General features: G+C 40.4%; 1 protein-coding gene across 1 annotated transcript; it reads left to right on the forward strand.

The window, feature by feature from the left end:
• Positions 1-242: 242 nt before the first annotated feature.
• Positions 243-2,581, forward strand: LOC101966292 (T-cell surface glycoprotein CD1a). Its single transcript, XM_078024951.1, has 5 exons — positions 243-297; positions 635-889; positions 1,547-1,825; positions 2,010-2,288; positions 2,487-2,581. Exons 1-5 carry the CDS (start codon positions 243-245, stop codon positions 2,579-2,581), a joined length of 963 nt encoding a protein of 320 aa, XP_077881077.1.
• Positions 2,582-18,675: the final 16,094 nt, after the last annotated feature.

Genomic DNA, 18,675 nt, shown 5'->3' on the forward strand with positions numbered 1-18,675 from the left:
GCAACGCTAACCACAAGTGCTAAGGATGTGGTTTCACTAACAGCTTGCTAGAGCAGAGCATCCCATCCTGCAGGTGTTCCTATCAGGCCTGAATGAGTGTAGATTCTTCAAGCACTCTGAGCTGCTCATAGCTGCTAGCTGCTAGCTGTAAACTGAAAGTTATTCCAACAGGGGTAGACTTATGTAGAACAGAAATCAAAAGCTAACTTCTCTCAGAGAAAGAAGTAGCAGCTGCAAGGGCCATGCTGTTCCTGCTACTCCCCTTGCTCGCTGCTCTCTTCCCAGGAGGTGACAGTGGTAAGAACTGGGCAACTGACCAATTGTGTGTGAGTGTGTGTGTGTGTGTGTGTGTGTGTGTGTGTGTGTGTGTGGTGATGGTAGTTTCCCCTGCACACACCTGGAGAGAACGAGGGCCAAGCTGGCCCCATTCTGCATGTCCTTACTCAAGCCCTCTGTGCTTTCTTGGAGGCTGTTGGTAGAGCATGGGACCCTGGGGGCCAGCAGATGTCAGCTAAGGTAACGGTGGCTCTCCACTTTTCCAGATTCTGAGTCTTCCTACCAGGGCACCTACTTTCCCAAGTCTTTTCCTTCCAATGTTTCATTTCTGCCTATTCTATCTATTCTTTTGCTATAGGGTTTGAGAAGCCTGTCTCCTTTCATGTCATCCAGACAACATCATTTCGCAATTATTCCTGGGTACATGTGGGCTCAGGCTGGTTGGGGGAGCTGCAGACTCACAGATGGAACATCAGGTCTGGTGCCATCATTTACCTGTATCCCTGGTCCAGGGGCAACTTCAGTAACAAGGAGTTGATGGATCTGGAAAGGTTGTTCCAGAAATATTTCAGTGAACATCAGGAATTTTACATTTTTCAATTAATGTTTAAAGGTGCGTTCACTTCCCCTGTTGGGGAGAATAAAAGGATGAGGGTGGGGCATCTCAGTGAACTTTTATTCCTCAGGGAAACAGCCTTCTCTGCTCTGAATCTTACTCCACTCTCTTCAGTATAAAACTGCAATCACACCCTGGGCACGTGCGATAAACAACCAGATTCTTCAAAGACTTCAGTTTTTGCCACTTTTGAATGCTCTGTCCTTGGCTGCAGGGCTGAGTTTTACTAACTCACCTCAGAGGCAGCCTGTGGCCACCCTTTTCCCCAATCTTCAGTCAGGTACCTTCAGCTTCCTCACTCATTGGTTGACTCCTTAAAGTGTGATTTTCTCTCCCATTTATTCTCTTCAGTTATTCCTGTCTAAACTGTCAGAGTGACCATGGATACATTCTCCCAGGTTTGTTAGAGTCTCAGCTCTCTCACATTAAGGCCTTTCTCCCCCACACCATCAGGATCACTTTCAAACAATTCCCTCCCCTCCTGATATCGTCATCTTGTCCTCCACCTCCAGCTCCTACCCAGTGGCCTTTCTGTGAACCTCTGACAAACCACACTTGGGTCTTTTCTCTTAAACTCCAAAAACTCCCTTTTTCTTTTACTGTCTTTTGCTTCCGATCATTCCATTTTCTCTCTTTTCTTCTCTGCTTCCCCAGATAACTTTGATCTGCAGGTGACAGCAGGCTGTGAAGTGCACTCTGGGAAGGGCTTCCTAGGCTTCATGCAGGTAGCTATTCAAGGATATTATTTCATAAGCTTCCAGAATGAAACATGTTTATCCTCTCCCATGAATGGAAGAAAGGCCCAGGAAGCCTGCAATCTACTCAATTTGAATGAAGCCTTCACACATAGGTTACATAGGCTCCTCAGTAACACCTGCCCGCGTTTCACCTTGGGTCTTCTAGATGCAGGGAAGGCTCATCTCCAGCGACAAGGTCAGTCTTGTACCCAATCTGCAAGAATTTTTCAATTTTAAAGTCAAATTTAGGATAAAAAGAGAAAAGGATAATGTGTGACATTTCCATAGTGGGAAATATGTGTCTCTGTAGACTTATGGAGAGTTCTAAATCTCTATTCACATTAGAGTCTGTGTCTGGATGTCCTTTCTGGTGTTTGCAGTGAAGCCTGAGGCCTGGCTGTCCAGTGGCCCCAGTCCTGGGCCTGGCCGTCTCCTGCTGGTGTGCCATGTGTCTGGCTTCTACCCAAAGCCCGTGTGGGTGATGTGGATGCGAGGTGAGCAGGAGCAGCTGGGCACTCAGAAAGGTGACATCCTGCCCAATGCAGATGAGACGTGGTATCTCAGAGCAACCCTGGATGTGGCAGCTGGGGAGGCGGCTGGCCTGGGCTGCAGGGTGAAGCACAGCAGCCTAGGAGGGCAGGACCTCGTCCTCTACTGGGGTGGTAAGGGTGGGACCCAGGCTGGAGGTGGGAGGATATCTTCTAGCAGAGCATGAGAACCAGGTAAAAAAACTGGGATTTACAAATTCCAAACCCAAAAAGAAGAAAAATATGTGATTCAAAGAATGGTTTAATTTAAAATAAGGGCTCTATAGATGCAGATTGAAACATCATCCTGGTGTCCACTTGAATCTGCAGCACCTCAGAGTGCCCTGGGCTTGATCCTCTTGGCTGTGATAGTGGCCCTGGCTCTTCTGACAGGTCTTGGATTTTGGTTTAGGAAACGCTGGTGAGTGCTTTGCATCCATCTTTCTTGTTCGTCCCTCCTCCCAATAGTCTTCTCTTCTTTTTAATCTTTTTTTTTCACTTTTTCTTCTCCTCTCAGCCCCATTTCTATTTTCTCCTCCATTCTCACCTCCACCTTATGAAGGTCTGTTATTTTTTGTTCACTTAGGACCCACTGTGAAGCTCCCAGCATTTCTGGCCCTCTGAAGTGAGGACCCAGCTATGCAGGTGCCCAGTCTACACCTGAACACCACAGGGTGATGACATCACTTCTACTCTCCTTGTTAAAACTTTCCATTCATTTCTGCTCCATGATCATTTACCAATATATGCTCAATGTAATCTTGCAGGATTTGTTGTTCTGACCTGGCTTCTGTGGCTTCAACTCTGAATGGAACAGGATGTCAGTAGTGTCAGCCTGGTTAGATAAAATGGATCATCAGATGCATTTCAGATGTCACATCCTCCAAGGATCCTTCCTTGATCCACAGTGGGAAGCCATCTCTCCTCCAGTTGTGCTTCCCCAGATTTCAACTGTACCCCTCACTGCCTAGCATCCATGGTAGGTGTGTAGGTTCATTTATTTTAAGTTTTTAAAAGCTTGAGAGCAAAGCACTTATTTTTTGAGTATCTGTATCCCTGGTGAAATGCCTTGCCTGAATATAACATGTTCTCAATAAAACTTGTATTGGATTACATAGGTTTGGTTTTTGTTTGTTTATTTATTTTTAAATTGTCTGTCTTCCTCATACCTTCGTTGTAGTTGAGATATTCTCATTTCTTCTTGCTCTTCCAGGAGACTTCATGTTTTCCTAGTTTTATATTTTTTTCTGATTCTCTGAGGAGAAACACAGTTTTGCCTCTTACCAATTCTGTTATTCAATTTTAGGGAAATATTAGCATAAAACCATTGTTCCATGCTTTAAATCAAAAAAGCAGGAAAGGATGAAGGTCCTCCATATTCATTGTGGTTTATGGTCAAACAGCAGATTCATTACATGGGAGTTGGTTAGAAATGTAGACTCTGTGGCCTGGTCTCAGACTTACTGAATTCCAGTTTTCATTTGAACAAACTCATCAGAAGATTCATAGATACATTAAAGGTTGAGAGGCACATCATTGTGGTGATACCTGAAAAACGGCCCAAGTGCATCACTGAGGAGGGAATCAAAAATGAGGAGCCAAAGTGCTGCTCTTGAGGACTGAAATAGGTCCAGGTGGGTGATGTGCATTCTCAGGAGTTATATTTTCTATAGTTGCTGCTGCAAACAGTGTTAGTGAACACTGAGCCATGCTCCCAGGGAAATAGAGGGTTAGGTACATTTGAGTTTCTGTTCACAGTATTTTTTGCTACCTGATGAATACATAACCTTGTTTTGCGTATTTTGTTTAAAAATCTTATTTAATATATATTTACAAGTAATTCATTGTATGCCATATTTCTTTAAACAAAACAGTTTCTGAGAAGTGTTTAACAATTTCCTGACCCTGAACAATGTGAACACAAATTTTCTTGGCTTTTAACCTTGCAAGAATGCTGTCTACCATATGTAAAAATATCAGTTGTCATTTCAAGAAACCCCAAATTTTGTTGTTTGTCTTAGCATTATCATAGCATTATAGGTGTTACTTTGCAATGTAACTTCACCTAATACTCATCAAATTTTATCTTTCTTTTTCCAGTGCATTGTATTGTTCATTAACACTGAACTCACAGCCAACAGCAGTATAACTATAACAGGCTGATCTAAAACACCTTCTTCCTGTGTAATACACATCACAGCCTTTTTCAGTTTAAGGACATTGGATAGCATGGTGGAGATAGGTTTGGGGCCATTTAAGTTGACAATATCAGTGACAAAGAGCACAAAGTGTGAAAACCATGGCACTCACTAGGCCACACCGGATGCTCATCCTGCAGTGAGAAGGGAAACCTGAAGACAGAGCATCACTTTTTTTTTTTTTTTACTTTCATAGGGAATGTGTTCTTCATTTGACTCCCATTTTGCACCAGTCTGTACATATCTATTCATGAATGACTGCAAAAGCGCTGTGAGTATTTAGTTTGGGGTTATAAAAGTTTCCACAGGTAGACAAATGGGAAATTCAGAAATTTTGACCTATAAGGCTTGACTAAGGACCTCCACTGACAGTGACAGTTAATACATTCACAACCAGACTTCAGTTACCTTAAAATCCATAAACTGATGAAACAAAACAGTTCTTAGGCACCTACTATACACTTACTATGCAGCAGGTGCATATTGATTATAAAGTAATGGAAGAAAAAACAAGATCATCACTGTGTTCTGAGCTTGAAAATTTTGCTTTGGCAATTTATTATTTTCATTGTTTCCTTTTTTCTTAGCTTCCTGGAAGAACTTACTTGAGGTGGACTTGGGGATAGGGAGTTAGCCTTATTTTGCTCAGGCAGCTGAGAAGAGGGAACCCAGGGGAAGGAGAACATCTAGAGAGACCTGATGCAGGTGCCAGCACATGGATTTCCTCCTGAAAATTTATTCCTACATTCACTTGTCGTTCCTCCATTTATCACACATTTATCTTTTATTATTTGTATGGCAAACATATTCCTTGATAATATTTCCAAAAAAGAGTTAGGCTTCTTTAGATTACAATGCAGTGTGCAGATATTATTTAATGCTGATCATAACTGTAAAAAAAATGTGGGGAAAGTAGCCCAGAGGCAGAAAAAAATCCTACATTCACAGCAAAGTTTCATCTACAAAGCTCCCCACACCAATATGGTTTACTTAAAAGTACCAAATGGAGTTTCCGTGTTCATCTTAAAGTAGTGGGTTAAGAAATTGTCCTAACGAATAAACACCTGTCAGTGCAGGTGAGCATTCTGCAGCAGGCACCGGAATGTCAGTTTGGAACAGAGCGAAAAAGGAACTTTCTTTTTGAACACCGACTGATGCTTATGAAAGTTTATATTTCACCACTAGGTGGCATAGAGAGCTAAACAGTTAACCCAGGCTGTGAGGCTGTGGAATATTGAGGCTTTTTTAGGAAAAACAAAAAGATTGATTTTTGAATTTTGTGTACTTGTGTGACAACATAACCTGATAGCAACAGACTCACTATCTTTGCTGAAGCAACTATCACAGGCTCACTTCAGCTGAATGAACACCCTCTTACCTTTGCCCCAAGACTTTTCCTGCAATGTGGTTGGGACACCTGAGAGAAGCTACTTAGCATTTGTCAATGCTCAGAACTGCAAGTGTTGGGGTATAACACCCCATGGACAATCCTTGACAATTAACGGATGGGAGGTCATGAATATGCACTCTTCTCATTTCTCAGGTAGATATTTCAGAAACAAATCAGTATTAAAAAGGGGTCCAGCTGAGAATCCCAATCATCTCCTGCAGGGGACACCTGCATTGAATTGCAGTGCCATCTCTTGACCTCACTGTCCTTGTACGTACAATGACTGGAAAGAGCTGACAGCTCGCCTTCCTATGGCTTTGACCTTCTTTGTGAGTTGATGTGCTCCCGTCTCTTCCCATCATGTGTTCCCTCTCCCCACTCTGCTTCTCTCTCCTTTTTACTCACTCTCCCAGGTTTTCACTGTCAGTCTTCACTTAGCCTTGATCTCAACTCCCGGGGCCTCACCTCTGTTCTCTTACTCCCTCCTGTCCATTCAGGCTAACCCCGATCCTACTTCCTGGATTCTTTCCAAACGAGAACAGGCATCTATCTCATGTCCCTTGGAATCCTCTGTGTAAATAGAAATGACACAGTTATGGAGTTATTCTGTCAAGAGGGCCTATTACATGGCTTAAAAAGACATACCAGTAGAAACCACCAAGAAATGTGAGAGTCCATTTTAATCTCTTAAATGTAGAGCTGCATTTACTGTGAAATAAGGGGATTCCTCTTGGGGAATAAAAGCAAACAAGAAATGGAAAACTAGGGACAAATAGGACCTGACACCAGTGTATGCAAGATATTGTCATGCCCGGCATCCCCAGGGGTTGGGTTACTGCCATCTCCTGGATCTGAAGATAAGGTCTTAGGTCTGGGCAAATAAGGTCAGAGTTGGAATGGAGGCTTCTTTCAAACCCTCACATCTGTGACAGAGTCAACGAGAAAAATATCCACCCAATTATATAGGGAAGGAAGCATATCCATCATCTACTCAGTAAATGTTGGTTGGTTTTGCTTTTGCTTTTACTTTCTCATTCTGAGAATTACAAATCACTGCTCTGGGTTTTGAGTTTACAAAAATCTACTTGACTGATCCTGGAATAAAATAATAAGAAGTGATTGCAAATTTTTAATTCCTCTGTGACACCCAGTAAAACTTTAAAGTTGATCAAAAGAACCCCCTTAAACAAGTTGGTGAGTATACCAACTCAAAACCTTTCTTTGCATAAGGCCAAAATTTAAATCTAGAGGACAGAGCTCGAAATAATCTACAATAAAGGGAAATTGACAAACAAAACAGTTTAGTTTAAAAAAAAAACTCACACAGAAAGGAAATTATATTTGAAATGCTGAAAGGTATAAAAAGTAATAATACAAGAAAAGAAAGAGACATTATTTAAAAAGTCAAATACTTGGAACAGCGGTAAAGCAAATTAATCTCTAAAATAACTCTTCTTGCTATAATCATATAAAAACTCAAAGAGTGAATTAAATAACAATAAGTAAAATAATTTTAAAATATTTCTGATTCAGAAGATCTGAAAAGTTTCTTCTAATGCTATACAGAGATAAAGGCTATTGAAAATGAAAAGAGTATTGAAAGATATGTAGCTTAGCGAGGTGAGACAGCTCCCACTATTGATCCCACTGGCTCTGGAGATGGAGGTAGCAGGCTTGTACACTGAGGTCAGCCTGAGCCACTCTGTGAGACCCTGTCTCAAAAGAAATAAAATAAAAATGTAGCTTAGTGGTAGGGTGCCCCTGGGTTTACATATCCAGTACCAATTAAAAACATATGTAATGATTAGTATGAATCCCAATGTAAGTCTAATGAAAATTATATAATGAGACAAAACTCATAATGAGGAGACAATATATTTAAAGAAATTCAGGGTGAGAATTTTCCATAATTTATGAAACCCATGAACCTCAGGATTGAAAAAAGGGAAAAGCTCCAAAGTAGAGTTAATGAGTCTTGAAAAATAATTTCCATTTTCAAATTGAATAAAATAAGTCAAGAGATCTAGGAAACTCAGAATATAAGACAAATGTAAAACAAAGGTTTTTTTGCATATTTCTTATTTCTTAAAAATGCATTTAATCTATGTCTACTAAACACCATGGGTTGAATTCAACATTAGAATTAAAAAGAATAGAGAGATAAAAACTAAAACTCTGGAGAAAAGCACACACTAACCAACTATGAATACAGTATACTAAAGAAAGTACAGAGAAAAGAATGAGCTTCATTAAATATGTTTTATTTACATTAGCACTATCTACGTGGCCTCATTCACTGTGAGCACCAGACGTTTGACCAAAATAATCAGGTATGGCCAAGGCAGTGAGAGCACACCCCCATGAGAACAGCTAGGCCTCACCCCTTGAATCTGCCACCTCTCAGTACCATTAATGCTGCAGTCTGGCAGGGCAAAACTCATGAGCCACTTCTCAAGCAGAAATGAACTTTATTTTTAGAACACACATGCCGCACCACACAAGTGCTTCAGGAATTCCCTCAGAGCCCAACTGCCACCACCAGCAAGCCTCTCTGGAATCCAAATTGGCTGCTGTTCTCCCTGTGGAAACACACAAACAGACCCCTGACTCCAGACAATTACTGGGTCAGGACATTTCCATTGTCCTGTTAGAATATCCTTCCAAAGTACCTTGGGCTTATTTACATTTTTTGGACACATGTGCCTTTCTGCAGCACTAAGCCCTGATGAATCCAAATTTTAAAAGTTTAAAGCAAAAAGGGTTATTTTAAGTTTATCTTTGGGGAATATATACCCCTTCCCAATTCCCTCTTTTTGCTTTAATAAGTACATTTTAATAGTTCGATGAGCTCTTTCAACTATGCCTTGTCCCTGTGGATTGTATATGATTCCTGTTATCTGAGTAATGCCAAATGCTGAGCAAAATTGTTTAAAAGAGGTAGAAGTATAACCAGGGGCATTATCTGTTTTTAACTGTTTTGGAACGCCCACAGTGGCAGAATTTTGTAAGCAATGAGCTATAATATCTTTAGTTTTTTCTCCGGCATGAAGTGAGCCCATCAAAAATCTGGAAGAAGTATCAACTGTAACATGCAAATATTTTAATTTTCCAAATTCTGGCAAGTGTGTGACATCCATCTGCCAAATATGGTTAGGTATCAGTCCTCTAGGATTGACTCCAAGATTCCAGCATTGAAATTTTGGTGGGAAAAAACACACAAAACAAGTCCTATTTTTTTACTTGATTTCAAGAAACCAATCAACTTTTCTGCATTGGAGTTGGAAGTATAACAGTTCTATTAATTTTACATATTTGCTTTATGCCTTATCTGTTTTTATGTTTCAAAATAAAGTAATTTGCAAAATAGCAACACCTCCACTTGAAAAAAGAAAAAGAAACAAAAGTTTCTGTTTGGGTCTGTCTTGCACTTCCATTTTCTGAAAACCTCTTTTCTGTTCTTTTATCAAATAGGTCTCTCCTGGTCAGGCTTTCTCTCATATTCCTGGACTTTTAGGATGTCATACAGAGAAGCCTTATCACTTCCTGTCCAAGCATATATGTATACACTGATATTGCTGAGTAGGTTTTGTTTGTGTTCAAATGTACTCTAAAAAATTACTGACCCCTGGTTTTATTTATTTTATAATCCCTACTAGATTTTTTGCACATAATTGTTTCATGCATGGTGTCCAACATACTGTTTTCCCAATAATAAAAAAACATGTATGCTAGGGCTAGTCCTTTGTATTCTACTACCTTTAACATCTAAAAGAAAGATTTAATGATGTCACAAGCAAAGCCACACAGACTTCTTTTTTAAAATACCTTCATTTAATTTATTTGTCATTATATGGTGCTGAGGTTCGAACCCAGGGCCTCACATGTACTAGGAAAGCACTCTACCACTGAGCTACAACCCTAGCCCCTACACAGGATTATATATATATATATATATATATATATATATATATATATATATATATATATAAATATTACAGACATGTTAGTCTGCTCAAATTCAAGTAGAGATCTGTGCAAGGTGAATCAAAATCAGCAGATATTTCCATGGAAATTGAAATTTTTAATTATATAAATTATTATAAGCAAGGAAAGAATCTAGAATAACCAAGATGTACTGGAAAAATATGAAGTAGGAAAGGTATTCTCATGATTATCAAGAATTATAATAAAGTCAAAGTAAAAACATAAAATAGTTGAACAGAAAATAAAACATAAAATTTAATAAAAAGAAAACAATTTTAAAAACACATATGACCTCTGACCAAGTAATCCCATTTTTATGTGTATTCTAAAAGAAATAAATGCTTATGTTGATAAAGACATGCACAAAGCAAGTGTGGTAGCACTATTGGGAGGCTGAGGCAGGAAAATCACAAGTTTTCAGCAACCCTAAGCAACTTAGCAAGGCCCTATCTCAACATAAAACTTAAAATAGGTAGGGGACGTAGCTCAGAAGTACAACACCCCTGAGTTCAATCTCCAGTACCACCAAAAGAAAAAAAAATATATATATATATATACAAAAATTGATCAAAGTGGTATTATTTAAAATTGCTAAAAATATGGCAAGAATTCAAATGTCCACTTACATGAATGGATAAGTTGCTGCATAGTCACATAGTGGTATACTACACAGCAAAAGGCTGAACTACTGCTACATGCAAAAACATGGATAAATGTCACAGAAATAATGTTCAATGAGAAAAAGGCAAATATAAAAAAAAACTACTAACCATTAATTTTCCAGTAATGTGAGGTTCAAAAAAAGAATCAAAACTAATCTAGGGTGGTAGAGTTAAGAATATTTGTTGCCTTTAGAAGGCTACAGAATGGAAAGGGCAGCTGAAAGTATTCTTTATAAGAGTAGTGGATCTGGTTGGGTTGGGACTCATTGGTAGAGCACTTGCCTAGCATGTGTGAGGCACTGGGTTTGACCCTCAGCACCAGAGAAAGAAAAAGAAAGAAAGAGAGAGGGGGGGGAAGGGAGAAAGGAAGAAAGAAAGAAAGAAAGAAAGAAAGAAAGAAAGAAAGAAAGAAGGAAGGAAGGAAGGAAGGAAGGAAGGAAGGAAGGAAGGAAGGAAGGAAGGAAGGAAGGAAAGAAAGAAAGAAAGAAAGAAAGAAAGAAAGAAAGAAAGAAAGAAAGAAAGAAAGAAAGAAAGAAAGAAAGAAAGAAAGAAAGAAAGAAAGAAAGCCCATCTACAAATAAAACATCTAAAAAAAATAGTGGATCATGTTTGAGTTTCTTCCACAATGGAGATTCTAAAACAGAAAAGAAAAGAAAACCAAAGTAGTCTATATCAGCATTTAGAACTTTAAAGGTAAAACTTTATTGGGGACATGACATAAGGTACCACAGGGAGCACTAGGAAGGGTAAAACAGGAAGGATGGAAAGCCAAAGCAGGCATCTTATCAGCCTTGTCACCTCCATGTAAAACTGGGATCTGACTCCTGGGAGTTCCTCATCCTCCATACTGATTGTGCCTCTGAATTATCCACCTGAGAGGTGAGAGAGCACATATTCATGACCTCCCATCCAGTAATAGTCAGTGATTGCCCCATGAAGTATTGCCTCCCAAACACTTGCAGTTCTGAGCATTCATAAAGGCTAAGTGGCTTCTCTCAGGTGTCCCAATCACACTGCAAGAAAAGTCTTGGGGCAAAGGCACAAGAATGTGCAATGCAACTGAAGTGAGCCTGTCACAGTTGCTTCAGCAGGGATGGTACAGAGGTGCTTGCTACTATCATGTTATGTTGATTAATTAAAAGAAAAATTTAAAAATAAGAAATATAAAATCAATCTTTTTTTTTCTTTTTTTCCTTGAGAAATTCTTTTTATTGGTTGTTCAAAACATTACAAAGCTCATGACATATCATCTTTCATACATTTGATTCAAGTGAGTTATGAACTCTCATTTTTACCCCAAATACAAATTGCAGAATCACATCAGTTACACATTCACAATTTTTACATAATGCCATATTAGTGACTGTTGTATTCTGCTACCTTTCCTATCCCCTACTATCCCCCCTCCCAGCCCCTCCCATCTTCCCTCTCTACCTCATCTGCTGTTGTTAATACTCCACAGCCTTATAGCCTTAGTTAACTGTTTAGCTCTCCACGCCACCTAGTGGTGAAATATAAACATTCACAAGCGTCAGCAGGTGTTTAAAGAGAAAATGCTGTTTCACTCCGTTGCAAACTGAAATTCTGGTGCCTGCGGTAGACTACTCATCCTCAATGACAGCTGTTTGTCTATTAGGACCATTTTCTTAAACCAGAGTATTTGGTCATGTTGATTGATATGATTGAACAAATATTCTCTATCCTCATTGATTTTGTGTACCTATTCTGCCAATTGCTGAGAGAAGGTATGGTATGCTTAAAAAAAATCTCAACCAGGATTTTGATTTAATCATTTCTCCTTTAGTTTCTATCAATTTTTTTCATTATGAATTTTAAAATTTTGTTATTAGGTTCATTAACATTTAGGATTTTTGTGTCTTCTCTATGAACTATTTTATCATTACATAAATTCTACACATTTAATATTGCCAATTCTTACCAGTATTTCTTGTATATCTGACTTCATAACTTGTATTGTCTTTATATTTCTAGGTTTCTTTCTGTAGTATGGATTGAACCCAGGGCCTCACACAACTTTACAGTGGCATGAAAATGATATGCATTCAGAAGGAGCTGTATTATTTTTAAAGATATTTTGGTGGATGTATAATTCTAATAGGTGGGATGCTTTTTGTTGGTCATGTCTGAGCATTTCAAAGGCCTCCTCTGCTCCATCACATGCTAGTTTGCATTTCTGAAGAAAAGCCGACTGCAGTCCCTCTAAATGTTCCCATGTGTGTGCTCTGTCATGGCTACTTCTCAGGTTTTTTTCCTTATCTTTGGTTTTCAACAGTTTGACGTTGATGCTCTGTGACATATTTTTATTTGTATTTATTCTCCTTGGGATTCACTAGGATTCGAAGGCTGGGGGAAGTTGTTTGCTTGTTGTTTGTTTTGTGTGCAGTGCTGTAAGAATCTTGGGCCTCGTGCAGGCTAGGCAAGGGCTCTACTCTACTGAGCTACCTCCCATCCCTTACTAGGATTTTTGAATTGATAGTTTCATTAACTTTGGAAAAAAATAATCATTAGTTAAACAACTTTATTTTCCGGTTGGGCATACAGGCACACACCTGTAATCCCAGCACCTCAGGAGGCTCCGGAGGCTGAGGCAGGAGGATCATGAATTCAAAGTCATCTTTAGCGACTTAGCAAGACCCCATCTCAAAATAAAAAATGGAATGGAAAGCTGGGGTTGCAGCTCATTGGTAAAGCACCTCTGGGTTGAATTTCTAGTACAATTATTACAGCACAAGCCATAGATGCTGTATGGAGATATTTTAATTTCCCAGCCATTTTCCTCTCTGTTCTCTTTTACTGACTCTCTTTTCTATTGACTCTCTTTCTTCACAGTGTTACTTCTCTTGTTCAGGTCATCTGCTATGTTTTTGCTTTTCAGACTCATTTTATGAGATTTTTAAAAATTTTTTCATTCATTTTTGAGATTTCCCTATATTTGCCCATTTGTTTTGTCTTTTGTTTATAAATTTCCAAGTGTATTTATAGTATTTTAAAAATAATTTTCTGCTAGTTCTTATGTCTGGGTTTCTGAATTTTTTATTTATTAATTTTGTATAGGCCCCCTTTTGCACAAATGTGTTATAAATACTTAGCAACACAGTACAGAGTATGGACTGCTCACTCTTGTGGTCATGCGGCTGCCTGGGAACTGTGGCTCATAGCTGCTGGCCAGCATCTAGAGAGAATACTGTACTGCATATCACTAAGCTTGTCAAAATTCTAAGTACAGATCCTTCTGAATGCATATCATTTTCACACCACTGTAAAGTTGAAAAATTATAAGTCACACCATGGTAAGTCAGGGACCTTCTGTATGTAGATAATAGCGAAGGATGAATTATGCAACTGAGTTATGCAACTCAGACTTGTAATTTTTTTAACCAAACTTGTACAGTCTCTTCTCTGTATCATTGCTAAAATTAGGAGGTGATCATTTGGATTTCACAAAATATCTACTTAATCTTCAATAAGGAAGCAATGTTTAAGGTTGAATTTACTGCTGGTTGGTCTTTCTTCCCAAAGCCACAGCTGTTCCTGCCCAAGTCTAATTTTTCTTGGATTTTTTCCAATATGTGATCCTGGAGCCTGGTCCGTTTCACGTTTAGAATCAGTAGTACCAGAGCCCCTCATTTCCAAGCAAGCATCACAAGAATAAATAAGACTAGAGAGATTTTTTTCTACTTTTTAGCACCACTGTCTCTGTTCTTCGTGAGAATTAATGGGTCAAGTGCTTTGGTGGGAGGTATAATGGGGATTGAATCCAGAGGTGCTTAACCACTGAGCCACATCCCCATCCATTTTTAATTTTATTTTGAGTTAGGGACTCATCAAGTCGCTTAGGGCCTCCCTAAGTTGCTCAGCTGTTCTCAAACTCGGAGTTCTCCTGCCTGCGCCTCCTGAGGCACTGAGATCACAGGCATGCACCACCTTCCCTGACCAGGTCAAGTAACCTTTATTTGCCCTTTAGTTGTGAGGATTCTGTGCTCCATTCTCCCTGCCCTGCCACCAGTAATGTCAGAACCTCACTGTCGGTCTTTGGCAAGCTTTCTCCTCCTCCTGTGCCTCCAGAATGTCCCTCCTTAATGACTTTCTCCTCGAATCCCTGCATTCACCACTCTCCAGTGTTTCATGGTCAAGACTGAGTGAGTTTTAAAACATCGTAAGGGGTTTTGTTTTGGTCTTTGTTTGGGGCTTTGCCATGAGAGTGAATATCTCCCACCTTTTCCCATGTGCCAGGCAGAAAATTGTTTGTGTTTAAATTGCAGTCAGGTTGTAAAGAAAATTATAGTTTTATTATTTTGTTTACACTGACCTGGCTCTCCTTATAATTATCTCCTGCAGGATGGCAGGGGTGATTTGAAGGGTAGTTACATGTAAAACTCTGGAATCCAGGATTCTGTTTTTCTCTCAGAAACCTAAGAGCTCCTACTGCACAAACAGAACACAGGTGGGACATGTTCTCTGGGGCTCTGTTTGACGCAGAATGGGACATCTCCACCCACACGCCTTCAAAAGCAGACACAGAGGGCTGGGTTTGTGGCTCAGTGGTTGGACACTTGCCTGGCATGACACTGGGTTGGATCCTCAGCACCACATACAAATAAATAAATTAAATAAAGGTATTGTGTCCATCTACAACTAAAAAATATTTTTAAGAAAAACAAGACACACAACTAAGGACTAATGAAAACACTAGAGCTGAGCGTGGAGCTTCCACAGCAGAGGAGAGATGGAGACACAACAGGGCACCAGAGACTCGGCTTCCAGAGAACTTCAAGCCAAAGAAAGTAGACCACTAACTCCAAACCAGCAGAAAACAGAGCAGCCAGCAACTGAGAGTTTAGGGAGCCGGTCCAGATGTGCACAATGAAAAGAATTCAGGGCTGCAATGAATTCCCCTAGGACATCTGTTAGTTTCATATTCATCCTTGAAATAGCAAGAAAGTGAGAGCTAAGTCCTAAACCCTCATGCTGAACCTGAACCTCTGAAGAGCTAAGAAGACAAAAGGAAATCCTCTTTGGAGAAAATATTTCCTGAAGTAGGCCCACTGAATTTGCCTAGAATAAGAACAATTATGACCTCTCATCCTAAATTCCATTTGGAATCTCAAAGGGCCCCAAAGATTCAAAATAAAATTAAAATAATGAATCCTCACACTCCCTGATTTCAAAGCCTATTGCAGAACTAAAGACAGTGTGGGACTGGCATAAGACAGACATGAGGATGAATACCACCATATAAACAGCCCAGTAGCAACTCCTTCCATGCCTGGTCAGGTCATTTGGACAAGACTATCCAAATGAGGATGGAGAGTCACGTCAGCAAATGGCTCTGGGTAAACTGGATATCCACAGGCAAGAGATTTAAGTTGACCCTTACCTTATAGTGCATATGAAAATCAAATCAAAATAAATTGCATTCCAAAACATAAGATCTAAAAATGTAAAATTCCTAGGGGGAAGCATACGTGGATTTGGATATCATTTGGATATAACATGGTGGATTTGGATATAACATGTCAATGGATTTGGATATAATTTCTTAAAAGTAAGCAAAGATTTTTGAATGGACATTTCTCTACGGGTTCACAAATAGCCTAAAATCATATGAAAATGTGCTCAACATCACTAATCAAGGAAATGTGAGTTAGAGAATCACAGCCCCTGGGACAGGAGTTCCCTGTGTGTCTCCTTTGCTAGCAAAGCAATAAAACTTCTTCCTTTTTCTCACAATTGTGTCCTCATTATTGGATTAGCATCAGGGACAAGGATTAACTTTATAGCAACAAATCTGGCACCCCAGATGTACACCAGAGCAAACTCTGCTCAGCTTTCCTGGGCAGGCCTGGCTCTCCAAGGAATCCCACTTCCATGCTGAGGATGCTACATGGCTGGCAAACTGGAGAGCCAACTGCTGGAGAGTTAGGAGATGGGTGTCTGGCTCAGGTTGAACCAGAGATGCTATTCCTGGGAGTAAAAGAAGGGACCGAGGCACAATCCTAGTAGCTGCAAAAGCTCCTTTTCTTTCAGGGAGCTCCCCCCTCTCCTCCTGTGTAGTACAGGTTGCCCCACTGTGGCCCACATTGAGAAAAAGCAAACTGAACTCAGGGAAGTCGTAACACCTTGTCCATCTCATGAGTCCCCCAGTGTGCATGCAGAGAGCCTGGATTCCACACATCCGCTCCCTCTTTGTGGGAATATCTGTGGTGCCACTGATGCAGGAGTCATGGCTTGGTGGGACTTGAGACCTAGGAATATCTGCTCCCTTCTGGTCTGTTCTAGGTTCTCATCTTTTCATTGACATTGGGTTCAGGATTTCCCTTCTGTTGTTTATCTATGTTTTTACTGCCCCGTTTAAGACGTGAGCAATACTGCAATGATCCTATGGGTTGTCTCTTGGGAAAGATCTTGGATGGCCTTTTTAAAGGTTCCCATCTGTCAGCCAGGTTTTGGGGATCTGTGATTGTTGTCTCTTGTGTTTCCATTTTCTAAAATCTTGCATTGCAGTTGGTCTGTCAGAGGTAAAGTAAATTGAAGAAAGGGCCACCTTTAAGTAAAACCTCTCTTAAGATGTGCTTCACTGCAATAATCTGGCTTTTGAATACCTTTCTGAATTACTATACAATCTTGCAGTTGGAGTTGGTCTGTCAGAGGTAAATTAAGTGGAAGAAATTTGTACCTGTAGGTCTGTTTCAAAGGATCCCATCTGCCAGCCATGTTTTTGGTGATCCTCTTTCTTGTCTCTCTCTGGTTTTTGCACCTTTTATTTGCCCTAAGACCTGGGTCAAGTTCTGTTGATCGTATCTGTATTCTAATGAGAAGAAAGATCTTGGCTGACTGGGCCACCTATAGGTATACATCTGTCTAAGAGAAAGACGTGCTAGTGTAACACAGTCTGACTTTTGAATGACTTTATAAAATCTTGCAGTCGAATTTGATCTGCAGGGTAAAGTATATAGAAGAGAGAATCACAGGCTCTGGGATAGGGGTCTCCTGTGCTTCTCCTCTGCTAGCAAAGCAATAAAACTTTTTCCTTTTTCTTGAAATCTTGTCTTCATTGTTGGATTGGCATCGAGGATGAGGACCAAGCTTTTGTTTACAAATTTGGTGACCATGGCCGGTCCTGAGAGTAGACCCTACTGCAGCTTTCTTGGGCAGGTCTGGCACTTCAAGCAACCCCGACTTCCATGCTGAAGATACAAGGTGCTTGGGGAGTGTTTTGGGAGATGACAGAAATTGAGAGAGAGTGAGAGTTTGCCTTGGACCACACCTGAGGAGCTGTTCCTGGGAGTAAAGGGAGGGACTGAGGGACTGTCCCAGCAGCCGAGTTAACATCCAGGGACTAAGTTGATGGTGCAAAGAGAGGCACAGCCTTGAGTGTGTGAAGACAGCAGAGAGTCGGGAGAGAAAGTTGAGGAGATTTGAGAAACTTGAATCTAACAAGCCACTGCAATCCTAACTCTAACCTGGAGCCTGACCAGCTGGCTGGTCTGGCAACACCTCTGGCTCCCACTTGCTCCCTTTTTCCCATAAGAAGCTCCCTCTCCTGGGGTGATATTTGTTATGTAAATTAAAAATGCACATGAAGGGAAGGTGGAGGTGAAGGGGCTCTCACTGTTGGCATCAGGGGGTGACTCAGGGTGAGGGATGGTCTCCCCATCTAAAATCCACCATGGCACTCCTTTTGATGGGAAGTACCCATTGTTGGGGCAGGCCAATTCCCCCTAAGATAATACCTCATGCACAGGGGCAAACAGATGGGTATCCCTAGACTTACAGTCTCTTCTTGACCTCTGACTTGATGAATTGGGAAAATTCAAATGCAGCCTATAAAGAAGATTCACTGAAAATGGCTGCGTTGTGTGCTGCTATTTTTGCCACTCACCACCCACCTGGGCAGATGTACAAACTCTGCTTACTATGTTACCCACAGCTGATGAGCACTGAGGAGTGATAGAGAGGGCAAGGGAAGAAGTTCAGAGGCTCCATTATGAGGACTCTATCACAGCCCTGCACCAGCAGAAGCTATTCCTAGAAGGGAGCCCAATTGGGCCCCAATTTTGGCAGCAGACAGCGTAATGATTCATCATAATCAGACATGTCTTTTGGTGGGACTCAGGAGGGGAGTACTCAAGCAGAAAAGTTTAAATAAGATTCAGGACAATATCAATTAGGGATCATGGGAATTTTTAGAGTGAGTTCATCAGGCATAGAGGAAATACACAGATGCAGATCCAGAAGCCCCTGAACACCACTGGACAAAGTGC

Source organism: Ictidomys tridecemlineatus, chromosome 11, assembly GCF_052094955.1.
Source record: "Ictidomys tridecemlineatus isolate mIctTri1 chromosome 11, mIctTri1.hap1, whole genome shotgun sequence".
Classification (NCBI taxonomy): Eukaryota; Metazoa; Chordata; class Mammalia; order Rodentia; family Sciuridae; genus Ictidomys; species Ictidomys tridecemlineatus.

Coding starts and splice junctions, on each gene's coding strand:
- LOC101966292 (XM_078024951.1), top strand. CDS start 243: ATGCTGTTCCTGCTACTCCCCTTGCTCGCTGCTCTCTTCCCAGGAGGT. Junction 298..634: donor CTTCCCAGGAGGTGACAGTG/GTAAGAACTGGG, acceptor CTTTTGCTATAG/GGTTTGAGAAGCCTGTCTCC. Junction 890..1,546: donor TTTTCAATTAATGTTTAAAG/GTGCGTTCACTT, acceptor CTGCTTCCCCAG/ATAACTTTGATCTGCAGGTG.